This window comes from Oratosquilla oratoria, chromosome 10 (assembly GCF_046742065.1).
Source record: "Oratosquilla oratoria isolate Oo_2021 chromosome 10, ASM4674206v1, whole genome shotgun sequence".
NCBI classification, from domain to species: domain Eukaryota; kingdom Metazoa; phylum Arthropoda; class Malacostraca; order Stomatopoda; family Squillidae; genus Oratosquilla; species Oratosquilla oratoria.
In genome coordinates, this window is record NC_134786.1 from 73,246,204 (window position 1) to 73,269,314 (window position 23,111).

The 23,111-nt window shown below is 40.4% G+C and overlaps 1 protein-coding gene across 2 annotated transcripts; it reads right to left on the reverse strand.

Annotated features, from left to right (window-relative positions):
- Positions 1-2,163: 2,163 nt before the first annotated feature.
- Positions 2,164-22,253, reverse strand: LOC143029305 (V-type proton ATPase 16 kDa proteolipid subunit c-like). Of its 2 annotated transcripts, XM_076192062.1 has the most exons (5): positions 21,401-22,253; positions 14,888-15,131; positions 5,953-6,148; positions 4,569-4,722; positions 2,164-3,606 (listed from the first exon to the last, which is right to left on the reverse strand). In XM_076192062.1, exons 2-5 carry the CDS (start codon positions 14,940-14,942, stop codon positions 3,544-3,546), a joined length of 468 nt encoding a protein of 155 aa, XP_076048177.1. In that variant the 5' UTR covers positions 14,943-15,131; positions 21,401-22,253; the 3' UTR covers positions 2,164-3,543. The 2 variants fall into 2 exon arrangements, with proteins under 2 accessions (XP_076048177.1, XP_076048176.1); XM_076192061.1 differs by lacking the exon at positions 14,888-15,131 and having other exon boundaries at positions 21,401-21,900.
- Between the last annotated feature and the right edge of the window lie 858 nt (positions 22,254-23,111).

The following is a 23,111-nucleotide window of genomic DNA, read 5'->3' on the forward strand; positions in this document are numbered from 1 at the left end:
CCTGTGGAGACATTCTAGGATGGTTCATATGAACAAGATTTTTTGGAAGTAAATAAAAAAACAATAGGAGAGGGTGAGTCAGGCAGAGATGATAAGGTAAAGGGTGTAGATGGACAGATGTTAATGGAAGTGAAGGCAGTATGGGCATGATGGGAAGAGTATTTCAGGGTTTTGCTGAATGTGAAGGTTCAGGATAATCTGATTGTGGCAGTGGGAGATACTAGAAAAATGACTGGAGAGGAAAATCATAGGTCTATGGGAAAAAAAAAAGACAGGGATGAAAGGTGGTAAGGCACCTGGGTTAGATGGGCATCATGTGTCTAATGAAAGGAACCATTAGGGAAGTTGATTATAACCACACTAGTGTTCCGTGTGTTTTCATTTGGAATCTAGGATACAGCTGCCCCAGATGAAACCATGCAAAAGACACACAAAACCTCATACTACAATGCTCCACACTGACTATCCCCAGACAATACAATATCTCATGCTCTAAGTGACTTATGGTCCTGTCTGGAGGCTGTGGGTGTTCTGCAAAAGAGACCTGGGGCAATGGATTGATTGACTGATATTTGTTTGGACCGGAGCATCAGGGTTTATCCGTTATCTAGTTTCATTTAGGTGGAAAAACTACATAGTCCTCAGGTCCTCCCACAGATCTCACTGAAAGAAACTTTGGATTGTTGTCTGTGTTGTATTAGTGTGGGACCATTTCCATATCATTGGCAGAAAGTGGTAAGGGAAGGGGAGCAGTCACTGGTTGTCAGCTTTCTTTGTGTGAAAGTTTAAGAAATTTAATTGAAGTTGATAGAGCTATGGAGTTTTATTTCTTCTGGAGCAAGCAATCCCAGTTTTCTTGGATCTAGGCTTGCAAGGCATGGACTCCATCTTCTGCTAGTATCCCCCCTTCCTCCAAACTCCAAAGCAGTTCCTGGAGCAGAAAGGTTAATACATACATATACCAAGGCTTTTCCCCCTTACAAGGGAGGTAGCCAAAAAGGAAAAGGCATAAAATCATTCCCACCCATTCCATCCCTGAATACACTTCACACCCCTCCACCCTCCCTCTTATCTTAGCACCTCCTGGATGACGGGTCATCCCTGCACCTTGTCCACTGCCCTGGGTCAGAAGCAGTGTTACAAGACACAGCAAGGCCGCTTCATTAAATCGGTGACCCCCCCCTCTCCGTCCCCCCATTGCATAAAAGGAGAAGACGGAGAGAAATCCCTTCAGGCTGCATCAAATTTTGCTCACACATACTACCTCACTCCATATCCCCCAGCCCATTCCACTTCATGCATCACAACATCCTCCACATACAACCGTTCTCCATTCACCCGTCTTCTGTCCTCTCCCATCCTTCCTCAACAGACATTCCCCTCTTCCCCAAAGCCCCCTTCACCCCATCCATCCACCTCATCCTAGGACGTCCCCTCATGTTCACTCCCTCCACATCTGCCTTCCATACCTCTTTTACTAGTCTTTCTTCACTCATTCTTTCCATGTGTCCAAACCATCCTTAAATTCTTTCATCAACCCTATCTCCCAACTCCCTTTCCACCCCCATTCTCACTCTATCTAGCCTAGTAACCCCCACCATACTTCTCAGACACCTCATCTCAAACACATTCAAAATAGTTTAGATAAAATGAGATATGAAGACGGGACACCACGAGCATAGCTCCCCTTCCCGTAAAATACAACTAGGTAAATACATTCAAACTCCTCTCTTCCTCTCTTATGTTCCATGTTTCTGCCCCATACAGTGCTGTTGGCACAATCACTCCTTCATACAGTCTCCTCTTAGCATCCATTCCCAAATGTCTATTCCTCATTACACTCTTTAATCCACCAAGGCATTTACTCGCTTCTCTCAATCTACATTCTACCTCCACCTTCTCCTGCCACATTTGCACCCAAGTATCTAAAACTATCCACTTCCTCCAGTCGCTCTCCCTTAATGCTCATTTCCAGTCTACTGCCACTTTCACCCCTTGTACAACTCATCACATTACTTTTATCCACATTTATCTTTAGCTTTCTTCTATCACATACTCTCCCAAACTCTGCCACCAACTTCCTCAATCCCTCCTCCGATCCTGCCACAAGCACAGTGTCGTCCGCAAAGAAAGGTTAATATCTATGAATTATGTAGGGGGGATGTAATGAATATTTCTATTTGGACACTTCATATATAATGTTTTATAACATTTTTACATACATAATGTCATATCACCAGACCTCTCACCCCAGTTCTTATACAAACGTGATGGCAAAGGATGGTATTGATTGTGGTTTTAGTAACTTATTTTTGCTAACAGCAAGTAACTTTGAACATGAAGGTAAGTAACAGTTACAAAAATGTTAACCATTTCCATCCTATCTATGTTAATTACAAAGTTAATCTGGGACAGCATTTCAAATTCATCTGTACAAAGTCTGCCACTAAGCCACAAACTGCTCATCAATGTCAGACTGGTACTTTTGTTGTTGCTTGGCATTTCCTAATAAACAGGAAATTATTATTTTTCATAACTCCACAGCTTAAGGAGGAGGGCAAGATCAGGATGGCTATCCAACATCACAGATCAGTCTTCTTGCCAAATCCAAACACTCTGATGACACTGGAGCTAGAGTATGACACGCCTATCACCTACAATATCAAAATGCTTGTTGAACAAAACACTTGGAACATAATTTTGTTTATTGTTGGGAGAAAGACTGGCACTTTATGAGCACACACATAATAAATGCACTAATGATGTGCTTACATTACACAAATCTTACTTCTGCACATATAAATAACCACTGATAAATTTGTCAACCTGATACAGTTTGACTGACATGTAATCATGATAAACTGGCTTTGGAAGTTTTCATTACATGGAGCCAGTTAATTTTTTTTCATGCAATTACTGGTCTCCTAATAACACCATAAATACCACAAGTTCCAAGTCCTAAATATATTTACATGGACTACTTAAGGTTTATGTAAATCTCTATATAAAACATAATAATTTGTAACATATAATATGGTAAGTAAAAATAAAGGATTTCATGTAACCAAGGAAGTCACAAACTATAACTATTTTGAAGATTTACCTTCCTTTAACATTGCACTGAAACTATAACATTTCTAGCATCAGTTAACAAGTATAAATAATTTGGTGGCTTAAACTTGATCAAGCAATTAACAATCTTCAGTCAAACACATACATAATTGACTTCACTCTAACAAACTATTTCACACATATACTTCACATGCTTAAATATCAATCACATGCATATCACTTGTGAAATTAGATTTTTAAGACCATTTACATAATTTAACAGACTTTGTATATCCTTAACCATTGATACAACAAGATTTTACACACAGCTTTAACTTAGCTTTAGAGGTTGCATCAGCAACAGCTAAGTCTTTTTGGCAGTCCAGTGTCGTTCCAAGAACAATGCAACTGGGGGTGGCAGGACAAGGGTGCCCCTTGGCAGACCCAGAACAGGTCATATACCTGAAACCAGTGCTCGATTCAGGTCCCATTTTACGCATTGGAAGCCTTGGTGTACAGGTAAATGGCCACAATCAGACCATAGAGACCCAACACCTGTAGGAAGAACATAAATAGGTTTTCAATTAGTTAAATGTCAAGTTACAATGCCTCTCATTCTTTTTGGCCATTGAACCTGAACTAAGAAAAGAGAGGAGGGAGGAAGGGTGGGTTTGACTGTTATGGTTTGCCTTACCATTGCTTATATCCTTATGGACAATTTCATTGTGGGGAGATGGGACAGAAAAAGAGTGGAGTGGAGGTAAAGGGGGACATGGAAGAAGACTGGGGGAAAAAGGGGATGGAGAAGGGAGATAAGTGGGGGGAAGGGAGACAAGTAACAGGACAGGGGAGGGAGAGGAGTTGGGGTAAATGGGGCTGGTAGGGAAAAGAGTGGGTGAGGAATGGAGAGGGCAGGAGAGGAGTGGGGGGAAGGGGACAGGGAGGGAGAAGAGGAAGAGGAATGGACAGGGAGGGAGGAGTGGGATAAAACGGGGATGGAGAGGAGTGGGCGGGAAAAGGGAATGGGGAGATGTGGGGAAAGGGGACTAGGAGAAGAGAGGGAGGGGTTAAGGGGATGGGGAGATGGGACAGGAAGGGAGAGGTGTCAGGGAACCTGGACCCAAGGCCATGTGCATGAGGCCCAGCCAATATCCACCATCTCTTTCACCCACATCTTTAACGTGAGTGGTGTCCAAGTCAAATCTCCAGAAGTCCTCATGGCCCTGGACCTGTGGGTGAGATGGTGGCCCAATCATGTGGGCCCACTCTATTTAAGGGGACAGACAAGGGAGAAGAGGTGAGGGGAAAGGGGATAGGGGTAGGACAGGAATTGAGCGAATGGGGGCAGGAGAGGGGTGAGGGGAAAGGGGACAGGGGAAGGAGAGATGAGGGGGAAAAAGGACAGTGGAGGGAGAGAAGTGGGCTCACTCTCCCTCATCCTAACCCTTCCTCTCTATCCCCATCCTTCCCTGTACCTCCCATGAAAATGAAATCCATTTGAATCCAGTTCAACTCACCTCAGCAAATATAAGAACGAGGATCATTCCGACGAAAAGCCTTGGTTGTTGGGCAGTACCTCTTACACCTGCATCACCTACAATTCCAATGGCCAACCCAGCTGCCAACCCTGAAAGGCCAACTGCCAAACCAGCGCCCAGATGTACTAAACCCCTGCAAGAAGAAAAATTAATAAGATTACATAAAATCAATCGATTATTAATTCCATTAATCCTCCTCTACTGTACAGTCCCAATGGGCCAGCACCTGGTCAACACAATAATGACACAACTCAGCAGCTTTATTCAGGACCTGCTATGCTCATCCCACATGAAGACGGGGCTAGAAAAGGTGCCCAAAAGATAGCCTTCCTACACCTAACCCAGTTATGTCACCCATAACACCCACACCATCTCAACATTCTCTGGTCTACCCTGCCACAACTTTCTTCCAACACCTACTCCACTTCACCATTTCTGAAACACCTACCATATCATGTTACTCCAACTAATTCAACAGTTCCTTTCAGCCTCTCACATTTGAAGTCTACCCCATGCAGTACTGTAAAGGAAGGGAGGGTGTGGAGGTGATAATAATACTTGTTACTTTAATTTTCAGACTGGCAATCTGGAGCCCCACAGAGGCTGGCAAAGGCCCACAGGACTTTCCATAGACTTACTGTATTAGTGTGGGACTGTTTCTATGTCACCAGCTTAATGTAGTTGGAAAAGGGGAACAGTTCCCTGTTGTCAGCTCTCCATATGTGAAAAGGTGGATATACAGTTAAAGTTAGCAGAGGTTTTGGGCCCAATCTAGATAGTATCTGTCCCTTGGGGTTCCACTTCCCAAAGGAAATGAGGGTGACAGCTTTTGAAGATAGATATCTGGAAGATTATTCTTTCTGATGCTTGTCTTGCATGACCATCATGAGCAGGTACAGTAAAATTCATCTTATCCGACCTTGGTGAGACCTACCATAGATCAGATGTTGGGGGGAACACACACACACAACACTGGTTTGGGACATTTTCACTTACAGTACAATAAAGCATAATAAACAACACAACAGAGTGGAGGAGAAACAACCACCAATGGCCAAACATTAGCCAACACTGAAATGCCGGCAAAAATAACAGCCGACCTGAGTGCTATGAGTCGGTAGTGGCGATAGCAACAACTAAACATCCACTTGATGGTCAGATGTTTGGACAAATTAAACTTTTTATCTGACTTGGGACATTGAAGAAAAAAGTTGGATGTCTGGACTAGTCGGATGTTCGAAGGTTGAATAAAAGGAATTTTACTGTACCCCATGATGGGCACCTGCTCATGTTTCAAACACAGAATTATCATATACTTAACTTTTTGAAAGAAACCTCAATGCTCAAATTCACCAAAACTTACCCAAAGAGTGAATATTGACGATCAGAGTTTGATCCCAGCTTTCCTGCTATGAGCACTGCCACCACCAAGCCATAGATAGCAATAATACCAGCCATGACAACAGGGATGATGCACTTCATGACCAAATCGGGCCGCATCACAGACATAGCAGCAATCCCCACTCCAGATTTGGCTGTTCCATAGGCAGCACCAAGAGCTGTAGGATCAAGATAAAAAATCTAGAACATTGGGTAACTTCCTTCATTGATTTCAATAATACAAGCTCAACTCTAGCACCACATAATTCTAATGAAAACATTTGTGTCTAAAGGCCATAAATCTTCTGCAACAGAGTCAAGGGGCAATGGACTGACTGACTTAAAGAAATTTTGTGCCTCAATCAAACCATGGAAACCAAGTTATTATGTCTGATAGGTGTTTGGTATTCCAAGAAGAGATACAATGCTCTGTATGTATTGTAGCAGTAATGAGGTTTTAATTACACCCATGTAGTTGAAGGAAACATAGGGTTCATTTTGGACTGGGGCATTGGCAAGGGTTGAAAGGAATTTGATTACATTCCTGTAAAGAACTTTGGATTTTAGCTTTACTTAGAGGAATCTGTTTGATCAAGTCCACATTAGGCAGGGTTTCTCCCGATAAAAAAATAAGTTATTTACTAGACATGTTTCAAAACAAAGGATAGGCCATTAGTAGTGTGAGGGATTTATAAAATTGGGTAACCCAGGTTGAAGTCTACTTCATCTCATATAAATCAAGTGAAAAAGTAGGTAACTTGGCAAGGAGTTAAAAATACAATAAGATATGGATAAAAAGGGAAATGAGTACTGAGGAATTAGAAAAAGAAAAGACACTAAGAGATGAAGCAAAGGAAAAAAATGCGAAAAGAACAGAGACAGAAAGCAAGGAATTCCATTGGAGAGTAATCGACATGAGACTGAGGAAATGGTACATCAGAATGGGCGAACCAAAGACGACGATGACGACAACGATGACAGAAGAAGAAGAAGAAGAAGAAGAAGAAGAAGAAGAAGAAGAAGAAGAAGAAGAAGAAGAAGAAGAAGAAGAAGAAGAAGAAGAAGAAAAAAAAAAAAAAAAAAAAAAAAAAAAATGGAGCGAGAAGAAAATTGAAAGTGGCCTATACCAACACCGACGGATTAATTTCAGGACAGAAAGAACTTAATGATTACATGCTAAAAGAAAAACCAGACATAATGGGAATTGTGGAGACTAAACTAAGGGGCAAAATACCATCCATCGATGTTGGAAATGGACTATATAATTACTGGATTAAAAACAGAGACAAGAAACAGGGAGGAAGAATCATGTTCTTGGCCAAGAAAAACTTGAATGTGACAAAAATAGCAGAGGGCAAAGGTAATGTAGAACTGATCATGATTAAAGTTGAAGAGAAGAACATGAAAAGTAGAAAGTTTGTGGTGACTTATGTGCCCCCAAAAATTGGAAAGAGAATGAGCATACGAAAATGTTAGAGGATTCAAGACAATCATTAAACGAGATACTAATGGGCAGGGGGTAATCTGGTAATTATGGGGGACTTCATTTGCAAAGAAACTTGTTGGGAAAACATGACAGTGCGAGGAGACGAGTTGTGGGGTAATGTACAACTAGATATGACCATGGAATATACAATGGCTCAGTGGGTCAGTGAAAACACCAGATACAGAAACAACGAAGAGCCATCGAAACTAGATTTAATTTTTACAACAGAACCTGAAATTGTGGATAAAATCCAATACAAGACACCAATTGAAAGCATAAGAAAGGAAGATTGATGTACAACAAAACGGACTTTGCAAAACTTAGAACCTGAAATTGTGGATAAAATAATACAAGATACCAAATGAAAAGCATACGAAAGGAAGATTGATGTACAACAAAACGGACTTTGCAAAACTAAAGAAATTCTTCCAAAATACAAACTGGGAAAATTTTTACATGGAAGAGAAATGGAATATCTTGACGGATAATTACAATGAAGGGGTAAATAAGCACGTACCAAGACAGAAGCAAGAGAGAGTGTACATTAAATGCTGGTTCAACAAAAGATGCAGTGAGGCAAAAGACAGAAGGGACAAAGCTTGGAAAAGGTGGAGAAAAGATAAAAAACCTCAAAAATGGCAAGTCTATAAACTATAGAAATGAGTATGTTAAAGTGAGAAGAGAGGAAAAAAGGAACCATGAAAAGGATATTATCAATAAATGCAAAGAGCAACCTCAAACTATTCTATCGATACATGAATGGTAAACTTAAAAACAAGCAAGAAATGGTGAAACTATGCCAAGGAAATATAGAATACACAGAAGATTTAGAAATGGCTGAAATAATGAATAATCACTTTAATTCTGTCTTCACTAGAGAGAAAACACAATATTGGAACAAAGGTAATGAAAGGCGATCTCCCCCAATGAGCAACATAACAATAGCACAAAAAGAAATATTTGAACACCTATCAAACCTGGATGTCAGGAAATCACATGGCCCGGATGGAATTGCAAATTAGATTCTAAAAGAATGCAAAGAAGAACTAACGGACAAAATACATAACATAATAAATTGCTCACTCAAAGAAGGAAAAATAACAAAAGACTGGAAAAATGTTAACATTGTACCAATATATAAAGGAGGAAACAAGGAAGAACCAACTAACTATAAGCGTCTCACTAACAAGCACTATAGCCAAAATTTGTGAGAAAATCATCAAGAATAGATGGGTAAAACACCTGGAAGACAATATAATAAACCCAAGACAATTTGGGTTCAGACAAGGAAGATCATATACCACAAACTTAATATGTTTCTACTCAAGATTAATAGACATAGTGTAAGAAAGGAATGGATGGGCTGACTGTGCCTTCCTGGACTTACAAAAAGCTTTTGATAAAGTACCACACAAAAAATTATTAAAGAAACTTGAACATATAGGAGGGATACAAGGGAACCTACTAAAATGGATGGAGGACTTCCTGATTGGTAGAATGATGAGAGTAGTGCTCAGAGAAAAATATTCAGATTGGAAGGAGGTGATCAGTGGAGTACCGCAAGGATCTGTACTAGCTCCAATAATGTTTGCTATTTATGTGAATGACATGGATGAGGATGTGAAATGTTACATGAGTTTCTTTGCTGACGATGCCAAACTGTTAATGAAAGTAAAAACTGAAGAGGATTGCGAATCACTGCAGGAAGACCTGAATAAAGTATGGAACTGGAGTCAGAAATGGGAGGTGGACTTCAATATTAATAAGTGTAGCATAATGGAGTTTGGTAAAAACAAAAACAGAATATCAGGACAATATAAAATTGGAACTAAGGAGGTAAAGAAAGAGGGATCCAAAAAAGATCTGGATGTAATCATCTCAAACGACTTGTCATATGAAAAACAGATAAACAAAATTGTTGGAGAATCCTACAACTTGCCAAGATCAATCAAAGTGGCATTTATATATTTGGACGAAGAAATTATTAAAAAAAATATTGGTCACACTGATAAGGCCTAGACTAGAATATGCAGCGACATTGTGGTCACCCAGTACCAAAAAGAATATAAAGAAAATAGAAAGAATCCAGAGAGCAGCAACAAAAATGGCACCTGCACTCGCAAACTTGTCATATGAGGAGAGATTGGCTAAACTAGATTTACTGACTCTGGAGCAAAGAAGAGAGAGGTGACCTACTGACCATCTACAGAATCATGAAAGGCACAGAAATACTTGATAGAGAGGACTTGTTAAACTGGGACAGGAGAAGCACAAGAGGACATGGAAAGAAAATAAAAAAACATAGCTACAGAAGAGATCTGAAGAAAAAGTTTTCCACATAGAGTGGTAGACACTTGGAACAAACTGGACAAGGAAATAGTGTGCACAAAAACCATTCATAAGTTTAAAAACAAACTAGACACAGCGATATACAAAGGTGGGACACCATGAGCGTAGCTCCCCTTCCCGCAAAATACAACTAGATAAATACAATCTCCTCTTAGCATCCATTCCCAAATGTCTATTTCTCATTACACTTTTTATTCCACCAAGGCATTTACTCGCTTCTCTCAATCAACATATCAACATTCTACCTCCACCCCCACTCCACCCTTTCCTGCCACATTTGCACCCAAGTATCTAAAACTATCCACTTCCTCCAGTCTCCCTTAATACTCACCTCCAGTCTACTGCCACTTTCTCCCCTGGTACATGTCATCACCTTACTTTTATTTATCTTCAACTTCCTTCTTTCACACACCTTCCCAAACTCTGTCACTAACTTCCTCAATCCCTCCTCTGATCCTGTTATAGGTGCAGCATCGTCAGCAAACAAAAACTGGCTTATCTCCCACTTTTCTCCATTTTCTTTAACCATCTCCAATCCCCGATCCATCACCCTTGCATTCACCTCTCACACCACCCCATCCATGTATAAATTGAACAGCCAGGGTGACATAACACAACCCTGTCGAAGTCCCACCTTTACCTCAAACCACTCACTCTCTTCATTTCTAATCTTAACCCAAGCTCTACTATTCTCGTAAAAACTCTTGACTGCTCTCAACAGCTTTCCTCATATCCCATATATCTGCAAAACCTCCCACAGTGCCTTCCCGTCTACCCTGTCATAAGCCTTTTTCAGATCCACAGAAGTCCAAAAAAACATCCTTACCTTTTCCTATAGCTTTCTCACATATCTGTCTTACCACAAAAATCTGATCTACACAACCCCTACCTATCCTAAACCCACACTGCTCCTCACCAATTACTCCCTCTGTTCCTCTCCTAATCCACTCAATCAAGATACTCCCATAAGCCTTCTCAACTACACTTGAGGGGGTACTCAACAGTGAAATAGGCAAAATATTTTCAAAAAATGTAATTTTATTTTTTAGGTGATTTATGCACCTTAAAGTAATACTGTACAAACCTATTGGGTAGAAAATTTTTACCACAGCAGACATGTACAACGGTTTAAAGGGCATAAGGGCGTATCCATTTAAAGATGGCGCATGAGGATTTAACTCTATACTGGACTACAAGGCTGCCAGGCATACAATTGTATGATGAATTGGTTATTGACTTATTTATGAAGCATACAATCATCAGTTACCATAATTGTGTGAATGTGTGAAGTGCATTACTTTTTCTCTCACACCATATTCGTTCATATTCTCTCGCGCAAAGTTTTTACGAAGAAGTTGTGTCATAATGGATAGATCAAACAGCAAAAAACTTACTGCAAAGCAGAAAATCAAGAAAATGATTGAGGTACGTAGAAAAAAGAAATTGGAAAAAATGGACATTGGGAGGCAACATGAACTGGAGGAGACCTCACTGCCATCAACATCTGGTGAAATGATCCATCGTGATCCTACTTTTACGACACTTTCTTGTAGTAACAAGTTGATTTTTGCTAATTGTATTCACTATGTGTTATACAATCATGTGTGTGAAAATAATACAAATCATATGATAATTACCCAAGATACATGACACTGAAACTTTTAAATCCCTTTTCCTCAAAATGAGAAAAATATGCTTTTAAAAATTCACACACAAAAAAAAAAAAAGAGAAACATTTAGAGCTTCTTGAAAATTCTCATAGTTATACAATTTGGGTGTGTAAATCGTGTAGTTTTGCTTTTTCTTACAAAGTGCAAAGTTAAGCCTCAGGAGCATTTAATTGACCTCACTGCCGTCAACATCTGGTGAAATGATCCATCGTGACCCTACTTTTACAACACTTTCTCGTAGTAACAAGTTGATTTTTGCTAATTGTATTCACTATGTGTTATACAATCATGTGTGTGAAAATAATACAAATTGTACGATAGTTACCCAAGATACATGACACTGAAACTTTTAAATAACTTTTTCTCAAAATGAGAAAAATACGCTTTTAAAAATTCACCAAAAAAAGAGAAACATTTAGAGCTTCTTGAAAATTCTCATAGCTATACAATTTGTGTGTGTGTACATTGTGTAGTTTTTTTTTTTTTATAAAGTGCAAAGTCTCGGGAGCGTTTGACGAAAAATACTGAGGTCACAAAAAAAAAAAAAAAAAAAAAAAAATTGCGACGTATGGACAATTTTAACAAAAATAAAACTACAGGGTGTTTATATGTTATTTAAGTATTACCATGCAAAAGATGGGGTCTCTGGGGCAAATATTACGATTTTTATTTAATTATGAAGTTTTAACATCGGTATGACGTCATAATGCAACAAATTCTTTTTTTTTTGGCAAAATATCAGCGTCTAGATTTTAAACAAAACCTGAAAGTTTGAACAAAAAATATTGAGAACTTTTTTTTTTATAAATATTTTTTACTTCACTGTTGAGCCTCCCCTTAACAAGCTGATCCCTCTGAAACTACTATACTCACACTTGTCCCCATTTCCCTTGTAAAGTGGAACTATACAGGCACTCCTCCAGTCCTCCTGCACTCTACCCTCTCTTAAACAAACATTAAATAACCTCACCAGCCAGTCCACCATAACTGTACCTCCTTTCTTCAGACATTCTGCTTAGCATTCATCCAACCCAGGTGCCTTACCTGCTCTCATCATCTTAACAACTGCTTTTACTTCATCTTTCCTTATTTCTCCTCCATTTTCCTCACTCATCATGGTAATTTTCTTACCGTTTCCCACTACAACTACCTTTCCCTCCCTATCCTCCTTCACATTTAGCAACTCCCTAAAATACACTGTCCACCTTCCTCTCACTGCCTTCTCTTCCATTATCATCTCTCCATCTGCAACTTTTACCTTTTCTTCTCTACTTGATTCACCTCCTCTTCCTCTTTTAATTTCTTTCCAAAACATTTTCTTATTACTTTCAAAATTTTCTGTCATACTCTTACCCCATTTCACATCTGCTCTCCTCTTTGCCTCCTTTATCTTATGCTTTACTTCTCTTTAATTAGTACCTCTCATATGATTCCCTCATCCTAATTTGTAACCAATCTATGAAAGCCTGCTTCTCTTCTACACCCTTCGCTTCCTCATCCCACCACTCACTACCCTTCCTTCTATTTCCTCCCGCCCTCCTTGTTCCACACACCATCTTTGCACATCTTATGACTCCCTCCTTGAACCATCCCCATTCCTCCTCCACTCCTAGTTCTACTCTATCCTCCCACTCCTCACTCAGCTTCTTCTTATACTTCTCCTTTTCTTTTTCATTTAAGTAGTTTACTCTAAGTACCTCCCTACCTTCTCCCCTTTTCCTTTCTCCAACTATTCTCCACTCAACTTACCTTCCACCAAAAAATTATCTGATATTCCTCCACTCTCTCCCCTTAGAACATGTACATCCCTAACTCTTCCTACTATATTCCTGGTTACCACTATATAGTCCATTAACGCTCTATCTGCCACCCTTCCATCCACCACCCTCTCCCATGTGTACTTATGCTTGACTTTCTTCTTAAACACTGTATTTGCTATCATCAACTCTCAAGACACATCTCCACCATCAACTCTCCACTATGATTTTTTTCTGGAACTCCATACTTGCCAAGCACTGTCTATTTCTTCATTTCCTACCCTAGCATTAAGGTTTCCCAATACAACTACATTGACATTTCTCCCTAATCCCTCTATGCACTCATTTAAATCCATTCTAAAAGCCTTCCTTTCCTCTATGCTCTTCTAACTACCAGGCCCATATGCACTTAAGCCCCATATAGACCCTAAAGTATCAACTGCATGCTACTTTGCCATAATAACATGCAGCAAATACCCTAGACAGGAAGGAAAAGCCTTTGGTATATGTATGTGTTCAAATGGTGACTCATTACCATGGATGAATGACGCATACTACTCAGTTCATCCCTCACATGCCTCTCTTTGTACTGGTAACGTTTCACCTGCCATAGGCACATATTATCCTTGTTCAGTTCTATCAGTTGAATAACATTCTCACAATGCCAGTAATCTGCAACTTCTGTGACATGATGAGTGAGATGGTTTGGTGGGTCTCCTGTTGCACCTCACCAAACCACCACTGCTGGGAAGACAGTGGTACAAGTCTAGTGCCCAGTGCACTTCAATTTGAGTGTGTTACAGGGACCACCGGGGTCAGTTCGCCATGATTTGATACATGCGATGGGACCTTTAGTGAGATTAGGGGCTCATGCAGGGCTTGCATAATTCATCATGCATATGCATTATTTGTATACTGTTGTATTAGTTTCTTTGTTTTGTCCAAATGTTGTTCCTGCCATCAACTTAAACACATTAAGTTTAGGTGTGCATTTAGTCCCTATACCATGTTGTTTGGATGACATGGATGTATGGTATGTTACACCAAGAACCTAGGATGTATGTGTGATACGAGTGTTGTTGATATAGAGGCATGGTATGTATTTGTGTTCTGCTATCCAACTGGTAAGAAATATGGCTGTACATTTGGTTGGGGCTATTTTGAGTCTATTTGTAATGAACCAGGTATTGAGTGTATAGGGGTATGGTTGTAGTATTTCTGCAGCTTTGTCTGGAAGTAATTGTTATGTTATGTGCATACAAAGAGATTTGTATTTCTGAGGCGTTGGGTGCAAGTATATTGTGAATGTATAGATTAAAAAGTGTGGAACTTTTTTCTTAGTTTCTGGTGTGAGATGATTTGTCATTATATGACACATAGGTATTTCTACCTGCCAGTTGATTGGCAAGCCATCTTCTGGTATTATTATGCATGTCTGTGTTATATACAGGGATACCTCATATTGTGACACCCCAATGCATGACAATTCAATCTTGTGACATTTGAAAATGTAGGAAATACTCCAGAGGAGAGAGAGAGAGAGAGAGAGAGAGAGAGAGAAAAAAAAAAAGTCAGCTAAAAAAATTTAAAAGCAAGCGCCGACCCTCCACAACGCCACAGCTGGCGTGAGGCCCACATTATGTACTATGCACGCACCGCTGTCTGCCCACTTGCGCTCCATCTCACACAATGACAAGATGTGCTGCTCCATCTCTCCTCTGCTCAACCCATCTCTCCACGTGTGCAGCCGCCATGGTACTCAAGCCACCTTCAGCACCTAAGAAGGCACACAAGGCTCTGGATCTCCAAGCCAAGATGAAGATCATCCAACGAATGCAGCAGGGTGCCAGGGTGTCCGCCTTGGCTAAGGAGCTGAAGTTGGCATCGTCGACCATCAGCACTGTATGGAGCAAGAGGAGAAGTACGAGGCATTAAGCAAGACCGCTGTGTTTGGTGACAGGCTCAAAGTCATCAGGACGAAAGACAGATGTATGGAAAAGATGGAGACCATGCTGTGTCTGTGGATTGAGGATAGGATTCAGTGCTGTCAGCCTCTCAGCCAGGCCCTTATTTGTGACAAGGCAATGTCACTGTGGGAGAGTTTGGCTGAAGCAGACAAGCTGCAGCCATCCACTTCCGCGGCGACACCATCAGCGCCACCACAACCATGGCCACCATCACCACCTTCAAGGCAAGCAACGGCTGGTTTGCCAGATTCAAAGGGCGCGCTGGCCTGCACAACATGCACATCCAGGGTGAGGCGGCCAGCAGCAGGAAGAGGAGGCAGTGTCACCAGTCATCCCAGTCATGCAGCTGAGCAACCTTGGTGACATTGTTACCAAGGCCACTCCACTGTGTGATGCAATCATGAACAACGACATTGATGCTGATCGCAGCTTTCAGGCACGACAGGTTGTGAAGGCGGCTGTGGCTGTGTATGAAAATCTGATGAAAGAAAAGAAAAAAAGTCACAGCAATCAAAGATCACCTCCTCCTTTGTGCCACGGCCAGGCAAGCTGCCACGAAGGGTTGTGGTGGAGGAGCCTGTCAAGCCTGTGGAGGCTGTGGAGTCCAAGCTCTTGGAGCCACAAGTTATCTTAAAAGATTTGGATGAAGAAAAGGTGGATGATGTGGAGGTGATGTTGAAGGATGGCTAAAATTTTGTTTTTTTCGAAGTGCACATTGTTTGTTAATAAAGGTTCCTGTTAGTCTAAAACCATTCACTATTATTTTGTGGCACCTTCTACATTCTGAATACTTATATATACATAAAAATATGTGCTATAAAGTAGGTAAAACAAATGTTGTGTGTGTGTGAAAGCCCCAGGCAAAAATTGAAGAGGGGGTTGACAGTGTCCATAAACACAACCCCACTATTTACATGTAAAACCCACCTCGATATACAAATTTTCGCATTGCGACCAGTCAGCTGGGAACACAACTCAGTCATATAGTAAGGTATTCCTGTATTTTGTTTGTGAAATTGTGACAGGATGCCATCAAAAGCTTTACTGATGTCTAGTGTTATGAGAAATGTTCTGTGAGGGGCCTATCTGAATTGATGTCATCAAAAACTCTTTGTGCGAGGTTTATCAGAAGAGTGTGGAGTGTAGTGGTCTAAAACTCTGTTGTGATTCAGCAAGGGGGTATGTGGTGTGATGAGTTGTAGTATGAGACATTCTTTGACTTTGGAAGGGGTGCAGAGAAGTGTGACTGGGTGGTGTGATGTTGGAACTGTTGGGTCTCTGTTGGGTTGGGTTTGGGAATGGTGATGATTTTCCCATGCTTCCAGATGTTGAGTATAGTGTTAAGTGAATAGCTGTAGTTTGCAATGTTGGTGAGTATATGTATGCCATGTGGTCCAATGTGTTTTAGGTGGATGTTACTTATATTGTCAGGTCCATGAGTAGATGAGTGCTTGAGGTTATGAAGTACATGTTTTGTCAGGCTGTCTATGAAGAATGTGTATTCTGGGTCTGTGGTAAGTCTTTCTTACATCAAATGATGTGTCAGTTGTCATGGTGAGGGGTGAGATGGCTTGTCTGTGCAAAATGATTTATGAGTGTGTTTGTTTGTTGTCTGTTTGAGGGTAAGTTGACTGTTGTGGTTATTGCTGTGTGAGAGCATGTTGTGTTACTGATGGATTGTGTAATGCCATTGAGTGTCTTGTAGTTTTCTGGTGTTTGTTTCATGATTGTGTTGACAAATATTTTCCAATTTTTGTGTTTTTTGTTCATGTTCTTTCCTGTTAATCTCAAGTATTTAGTGCTTGTATTTGGTGTGCTGTGTTCTGAGGGACAGGTGCGGGGGTGCTGTGTTTAAGTGTATTGTATTGTCTGATGAGGCCTTGGATTTCTGGTGTGAACTTGGGGTTGTGTGATTTTCTGTAGCCTCTGGGGATGTATTTCTTGTCTGCATTCTCTGATTGTGTTGAAAGTATGCACAGCAGCATATATGTCTGTGGTTGGTGTATTGTTTTGTGTCTCAAATTGTTGTTCTGTCTCTTTGGTGAAAGCTTCTCAGTTCATTCTCTTGTAAATGGGGTCTGTATGTGTGTGTGGCCAACTGGGGTGCATAGTGTTTTGGTGGTGATGATGATTGGAAGGTGGTTGGATCCATGGGTTCCAACCACTTTCCAAGAGGTTGTTGGGGTGAGGGAGTTTAGAGGGCTTGATGGGGATATGTGTGTGATTATGGGTATTGTTCAAGACAGTCAACAAGTCAAGTTGTGTTTGTAGATCAAATCCTCTATCCATGTTGGGGTTATTGACACACCAGGCTGATGACTTGGCGTTGAAGTCACCATCCAGGACAAGGTTAGGGATGGTGGCAATTTGGTTAAGGTTAGGCCTAAAGGTGTTTGAAACTGTACATGTACATGTACATGTTAACTATTGTCATTCTGGATTTGTTACCTGTTCAGATTTATATTGACTGGTTTTCTGTAGAGCTGTCTGCAGTAGGTAGGAGGGTTTTGATAGTGGCACTTGTGTCCATGAATCAGATGGACTGGTGGATCAGGGTGATGATTTCATCACCATTGCCATCGGTCTGGTTATGTCTGATGGTGGTGAAATTGTGTGTGTGTTTTTTTGGGAGTGCTGAAGTTTTGGTTTTTGCATGATGGCAATGTGTATGCTGTATTGTTTGTGGAACTGTTCAAGTTCATGTTTTTTCTGTGTTGATGCCACCAATGTTATGTTGTAAGAAAATGATGTTGTGAGTTCTATTATGCTGTAGGTTGCTGTACTGGGTTGGGGTATTGGTGGGGGAGGATTAGGATCACGGTCAGGAAGAGGAAGAGAAGTGTTTGGGGAGGAGGGTGGGGGGAAAGAGGATGACATGGGTGGAGATGTGGGTAAGGATGCAGGCTTGGGGTGGAATGGTGGGAGTGAAGTTATGGGTGGACAAATAGTACAGGTCCAGGTGTTTGTATTTTATGTCATTAAGTGTTGTGCAAGTGAGGTGGGCCTAGTTTTTGCATGAGTTACACTGAACTGAGTCCTTTGTCAGCTTGAGGTGATGGGTTTGGAGCACATTGTATGTATTTTGTGGTAGGCCCAGGATTACTCTCTACATCTCTGGTTAATAGTATGATAAGAGGGATTAGTGCCAAAGAATCATCCCAGTGTTGAAAAGTTGTGAAAGTGCACTGTTGTAAAAAGAACTGTGGTACTCACCCAGGTAACCAAAACTTCCCCCAAGGATTGGTGCCACCTACATGAAAGCCAGTGGCATGGGTATTTTGTGGTTGTTTGGCCCCCAACTCTTGGGGTTGGGGTTGGTCCCACAATGAAGATGCTGCCACACCACTGGTGGGGAACAACCTTCTGAAGAGTGAAGACACTATGTGGGCCCATATATATAATCCTGTTCTGAATCGTTAGAGACGAAGATATGCACGCGTAGTCCGCATCTTAAGAGCCTGCCCCGCTGGTGACTGACCTAGTAAGATCCTCAAGGGTGAGATGGCTGGACCTCGTGCTCAAAGCTGGCCCAGAGAGGTGCATAAGTCAAGTATATTGCGAGGCCATGCTTGGGAGCAGATAGAAGGATGTCATAAAAGAAAATCTGAGAGACAGCAGAAGAACTTGTTGTGGACAGAAGGGGGTGGTAGTGCCTCATCAAACCAGCCAAGGGCCTCAATAGGCCTATAACGCCATGGGAGTGAGTGAGTATTATAATTTTCATTTATCTAAACTTTGGGGGAAGAACTAATGCTTCATGGAATCCAACAGGTTCATAATGTGGGACAGTTCTCGCTGACCTGTTGAGGGTCTGGGTTGACTGCTGCTCTTACCCTTCACCTGTTGATTAGATTATTTCTTGGCTCAGTACAGGTAATAGCCATTACACAATAATGATTCCATGATGCAGAAAACCACACACTAAAGTAAAAAAATATATATAATATTCTAGTTGTAAATCAAAATTCAAATTTGGACATACTTCTCATTAATAGTAGGAAATGAGGAAGCAAGCAAAAGAGATATGGAGAAGGGGAGAGAATGAAAGAGAAAAGGAGGGAAGAGAGGAGAGGGAGGGAGAAATAGAGAAGAGGAGAGGTAGGGAGAGATAGAAAGGAAGAGAGTAATAGAGGGGGGAAGAGAAAGGAGAGAGAAGAGAAGAGGGTGAAATCTAAAAAGTGAGAGAGGATGGGAAGAAACAGACACAGTGGAGAAAATGGAGGGAGAGAGGGGGGAGGGGGAGAGGGGGAGGGAGGGGGGGAGAGGGAGAGAGGGGGAACAAGATATAGGAGGGGTACAGAGAGGGATATGGGGGAGGAATAAATACAAGTGAATAAGTCATTGCATCAGTCAGTGTGAGTATCTAGTCTTTTGCTGGCAATAACCAGTTCTTCTCACTTCTGTCCTTGAGGACAATTATCATACTGAAAGGGTGGAGGTGGTGAAGGAGAGGTTCAAGATGAACAGTAAAATCTTAAAGTGTTCCTTTATGTTATTTTCTAAGTGAATATCAATCTCCAATCATAATGGAATGTTGTGTGACTCTGGTCCATTGAGATGTCATGGAGTCCCTAAAAAATTACTCCATGAAATTTAAATATTTCTGTAGTCAATACCCCCATAATTATAAAGACGGAGGAGAAAGTGGAAGACAAAAGTGGAGATAAGAAGGCAGACTTAGAAGGAAAAAAAGAAGGGAAAGGGAAAGAGGAGGAGGGAAAAGAAGAGAGTGGTAGTGAGAGAGAAAAGTGGAGAGATAATATGGTGGACAAGGAGGAAAAAGGGGGAGGAGGAGGGAGAGAAGAGGGAAAAGAGTGGGAGAGAGGAGGGAACTGAGATGGTTCCATTAACAAGCTGTTTAATAGTCTATTCTACCGGATATGAGCAACTTTGAAATCGTTGGTAACAGCGCAGTTGTGCAATCTAAGTTTCTTGAAGCTTAGATGCCTATTCGACATATTGTAGCCCTGGCAACGTGATAGGTGTCAGTAAGAACGGTGTAAGAGGAAAGTCCTGCATTGTTTTTGACATGCTCAGGATATTTTTGGACCCATAAAATCTGTGCATGCCAAGTTGCATGTCAGTTGGGCCAGCGGTTTGGATTTTATTGATTATTTCTAAATTGACAACAGTTGCCATGGCAACGTGAAAGCTATTTGTAAGAATGGTGTCAGAAGAAGGTCCTGCAATGTTATTGACATGCTCAGGTGTTTTATTGACCCATAAAACCTAGAAATGCCAAGTTGCATGTCAGTTGGGCCAGGGGTTTGGATTTTATTTATGATAATCTGAAAATTGACAACTTCATGGTTGCCATGAAAAGGCAAATATGGTATGATGGAGATGTCTTGCATTGTTTTTGACATACTCATGTGATTTGTTGATCCTTAAAACCCAAGTATTCCGAATTTTAATAAAATTGGACCAGTGGTTTAGAGTTAACGTGTATTTCTTTACCGAAATCTTTACAAATGACCACCCTTAATTCTAACATTTTGCTATGGTGAAGTCCAGCCAAAAATGCGGGCTAAAAAAATAATTCAAAAAATCGTATCTCACTTATTTTTTGAGCTATTTCAAAAATTTAAAAAGCATTTTGTTTCTAATAAAATTGCCTTTCATATGTAACAATAACTTAAGAGTTAAAAAAAAAATGAAAATGTTGTGCCCGTACCTATTCAGAAACGAGCGAGAGGTCATCATACTTCGCATCTGTTTGTGGAGGCAAGAACCAGTTTACGTCACCAAACCATCTTCTTGGTCCATCATTTGAACATATACATTTTCCTCGAGCTATTTTGCAGTATTTACGCGTTGTCAGTTCCATTCGACCAGCTAACGTCGTATACATTCTCTTAATAATTACGATTTATTATGTATTTTCGACGATACATTGGTAGATCCACTATAAATCTTATTCGATATCAACGAAGGTTGCACCGTTGAGGGCAATGGATACGCGGACGTTCGGCTAAGTTCCCTCATAATTTACGGTTAATGGACATGTCAAACGTCTCTAATTATTATAAGCCTCACATAATTTTTAGTCGAGCCTATGCCTGAAGCTGAAGCATCTTGTAATAACATAATATAATCCACGATTGTACTGACCTGCGTTACCTATCATTGTTTTACAATCCACCAGTAACAATCTGGGACTATCACATAATTGCAAATTTTACAGAACTTACAAATAACTTACCACTGAAAATCATTGCTGCAGAAGCGCCCATGACACCAAAGAAATGGGAGTAAATTGGTTCGCTTGACATTCTGTTGGAAAAGGGTTTTACTGCTTCCAAAATTATACTCTGGATGCAGTAGTGCCTCCCGACTTTGATACACTGATAGTCGTTGATGGTCAGTCACTCCCTCTTCTTGAATGCAGGAAGCCAGGTGATTGGCCCCTTTCTAGTTTCCCACGTCTTCTAACGTCCAATCAGCGAAGAGGTTATAAAATTGCAAGGGATGCTCATGATCAATACATAGGCTCTGTCACAAGTTTCATCGAGGGCAACTATGATCAGAGTGAGAGATGAAGCGAGTTTGATTTCTAAACGAACTGTTAACCAATTCAAAATCAAACCAATCAAATTCGTGATTTAGATACCACATTAAAAAATGAACAAAATTAACACGCTGGATACAAATTACAGTTTTCAATCATACAGTCCCTTCAAGTCATCACATACTAAAATATAAAGATTTACTCAATATGCGTTACATGTGGATTACAGTCACAATATATTTGTTCTACATTTTCTTGGCACATGTACTTTTGCTAAGCTATAATGAAATAAACATATATGCGATGCTGGCATGGGTTCAAATTTCCTTGGTAATTATCTCGGATAGAATCGGCGAGCGATACTAAAAAAAAAAAAAATGTTACTACACTTGGCCTGGCCTCTATAGCTTCACGGATCACAGCAGTAGTGACTCGAGTGAGCACTGTTTGTATGATAACTGCGCAATGGGTGAGTCTGGGGTAAGTGGCGGTAATATCCAACCAAGGAAAAAATCAAAGGATGGTACCAGCAGTCGTTCAGTCCTGAGTGGCTGCAAGACCCTGAACTGAAAGAATGGGTAAAACCAGACCCAAAAGACAAGAATGCATTTTGTTGTGTGTGTGACTGGAAACTAAAAAAATGTAACAAGTCTGCCCTGATGAAGCATAAAGCTTCCTTAAAACACTTTAAGTGTTTTGAAGCAAAGAAACGCACTGTTAACATTCAGCAGTATTTTAAGAAGTCCACAGAATTAGAAAAGCTTCAAGATAAAATGGCAAAGGCGGAATTGCTTTTAGAAGTGTAGCAGTGTGTCGGTGAGGAAAGTTGAAAAACGGGGTCTTGCCTTTTGAGTTTATTAGCAAGCGGATGTAAACAAAACAAGCGACGTCTAGAACGTCTTCGTATCAATGACTTGACATAAACAAAAGATGTCTACATAGGATTCAATTAGATACACACGAATAAAGGTGCTGTATAGGATCTAAACCTATTACAAAGTATATGAGAATCCTATACAAAGTATGTGAGAATCCTATTACAAAGTATATGAGAATCACATATATAAGGAATCTACAGCACCAGTATACATTTCTTTAACACCATCTACATGTATATAAAACTAATAATAAGACAATTAATCTCAATTTACCACAAGAAGGATATATAGAAGAGGATTGAGTCCCTTTTGCACAAGTTTATCATTTAGTGGAAGTTATAAAGAAAATGGCCCCTGATAGTGAAACTCTTTTACCCACATTGTGGGTAAAAGTAAGGTGAAAAATTAATAAATAAATTAATAAAATAAAGAATAAAGCTTCTTACCTATTACAGGATGGAATTGCATGGGAAGAAAGTGCGTCAGTTGCGAAAATTTGCAATGAAAATAAGTTTTCTTTGATTATA

Bases quoted from the DNA above. Each gene is read 5' to 3' on its own strand.
- LOC143029305 (XM_076192061.1), bottom strand. From the start codon at position 21,470: ATGTCAAGCGAACCAATTTACTCCCATTTCTTTGGTGTCATGGGCGCT. The intron at 6,149-21,400 runs GTAAGTTATTTG...TTGATCCTACAG, and splicing joins TGCAGCAATGATTTTCAGTG to CTCTTGGTGCTGCCTATGGA. The intron at 4,723-5,952 runs GTAAGTTTTGGT...TTCTTCTTGCAG, and splicing joins CGTCAATATTCACTCTTTGG to GGGTTTAGTACATCTGGGCG.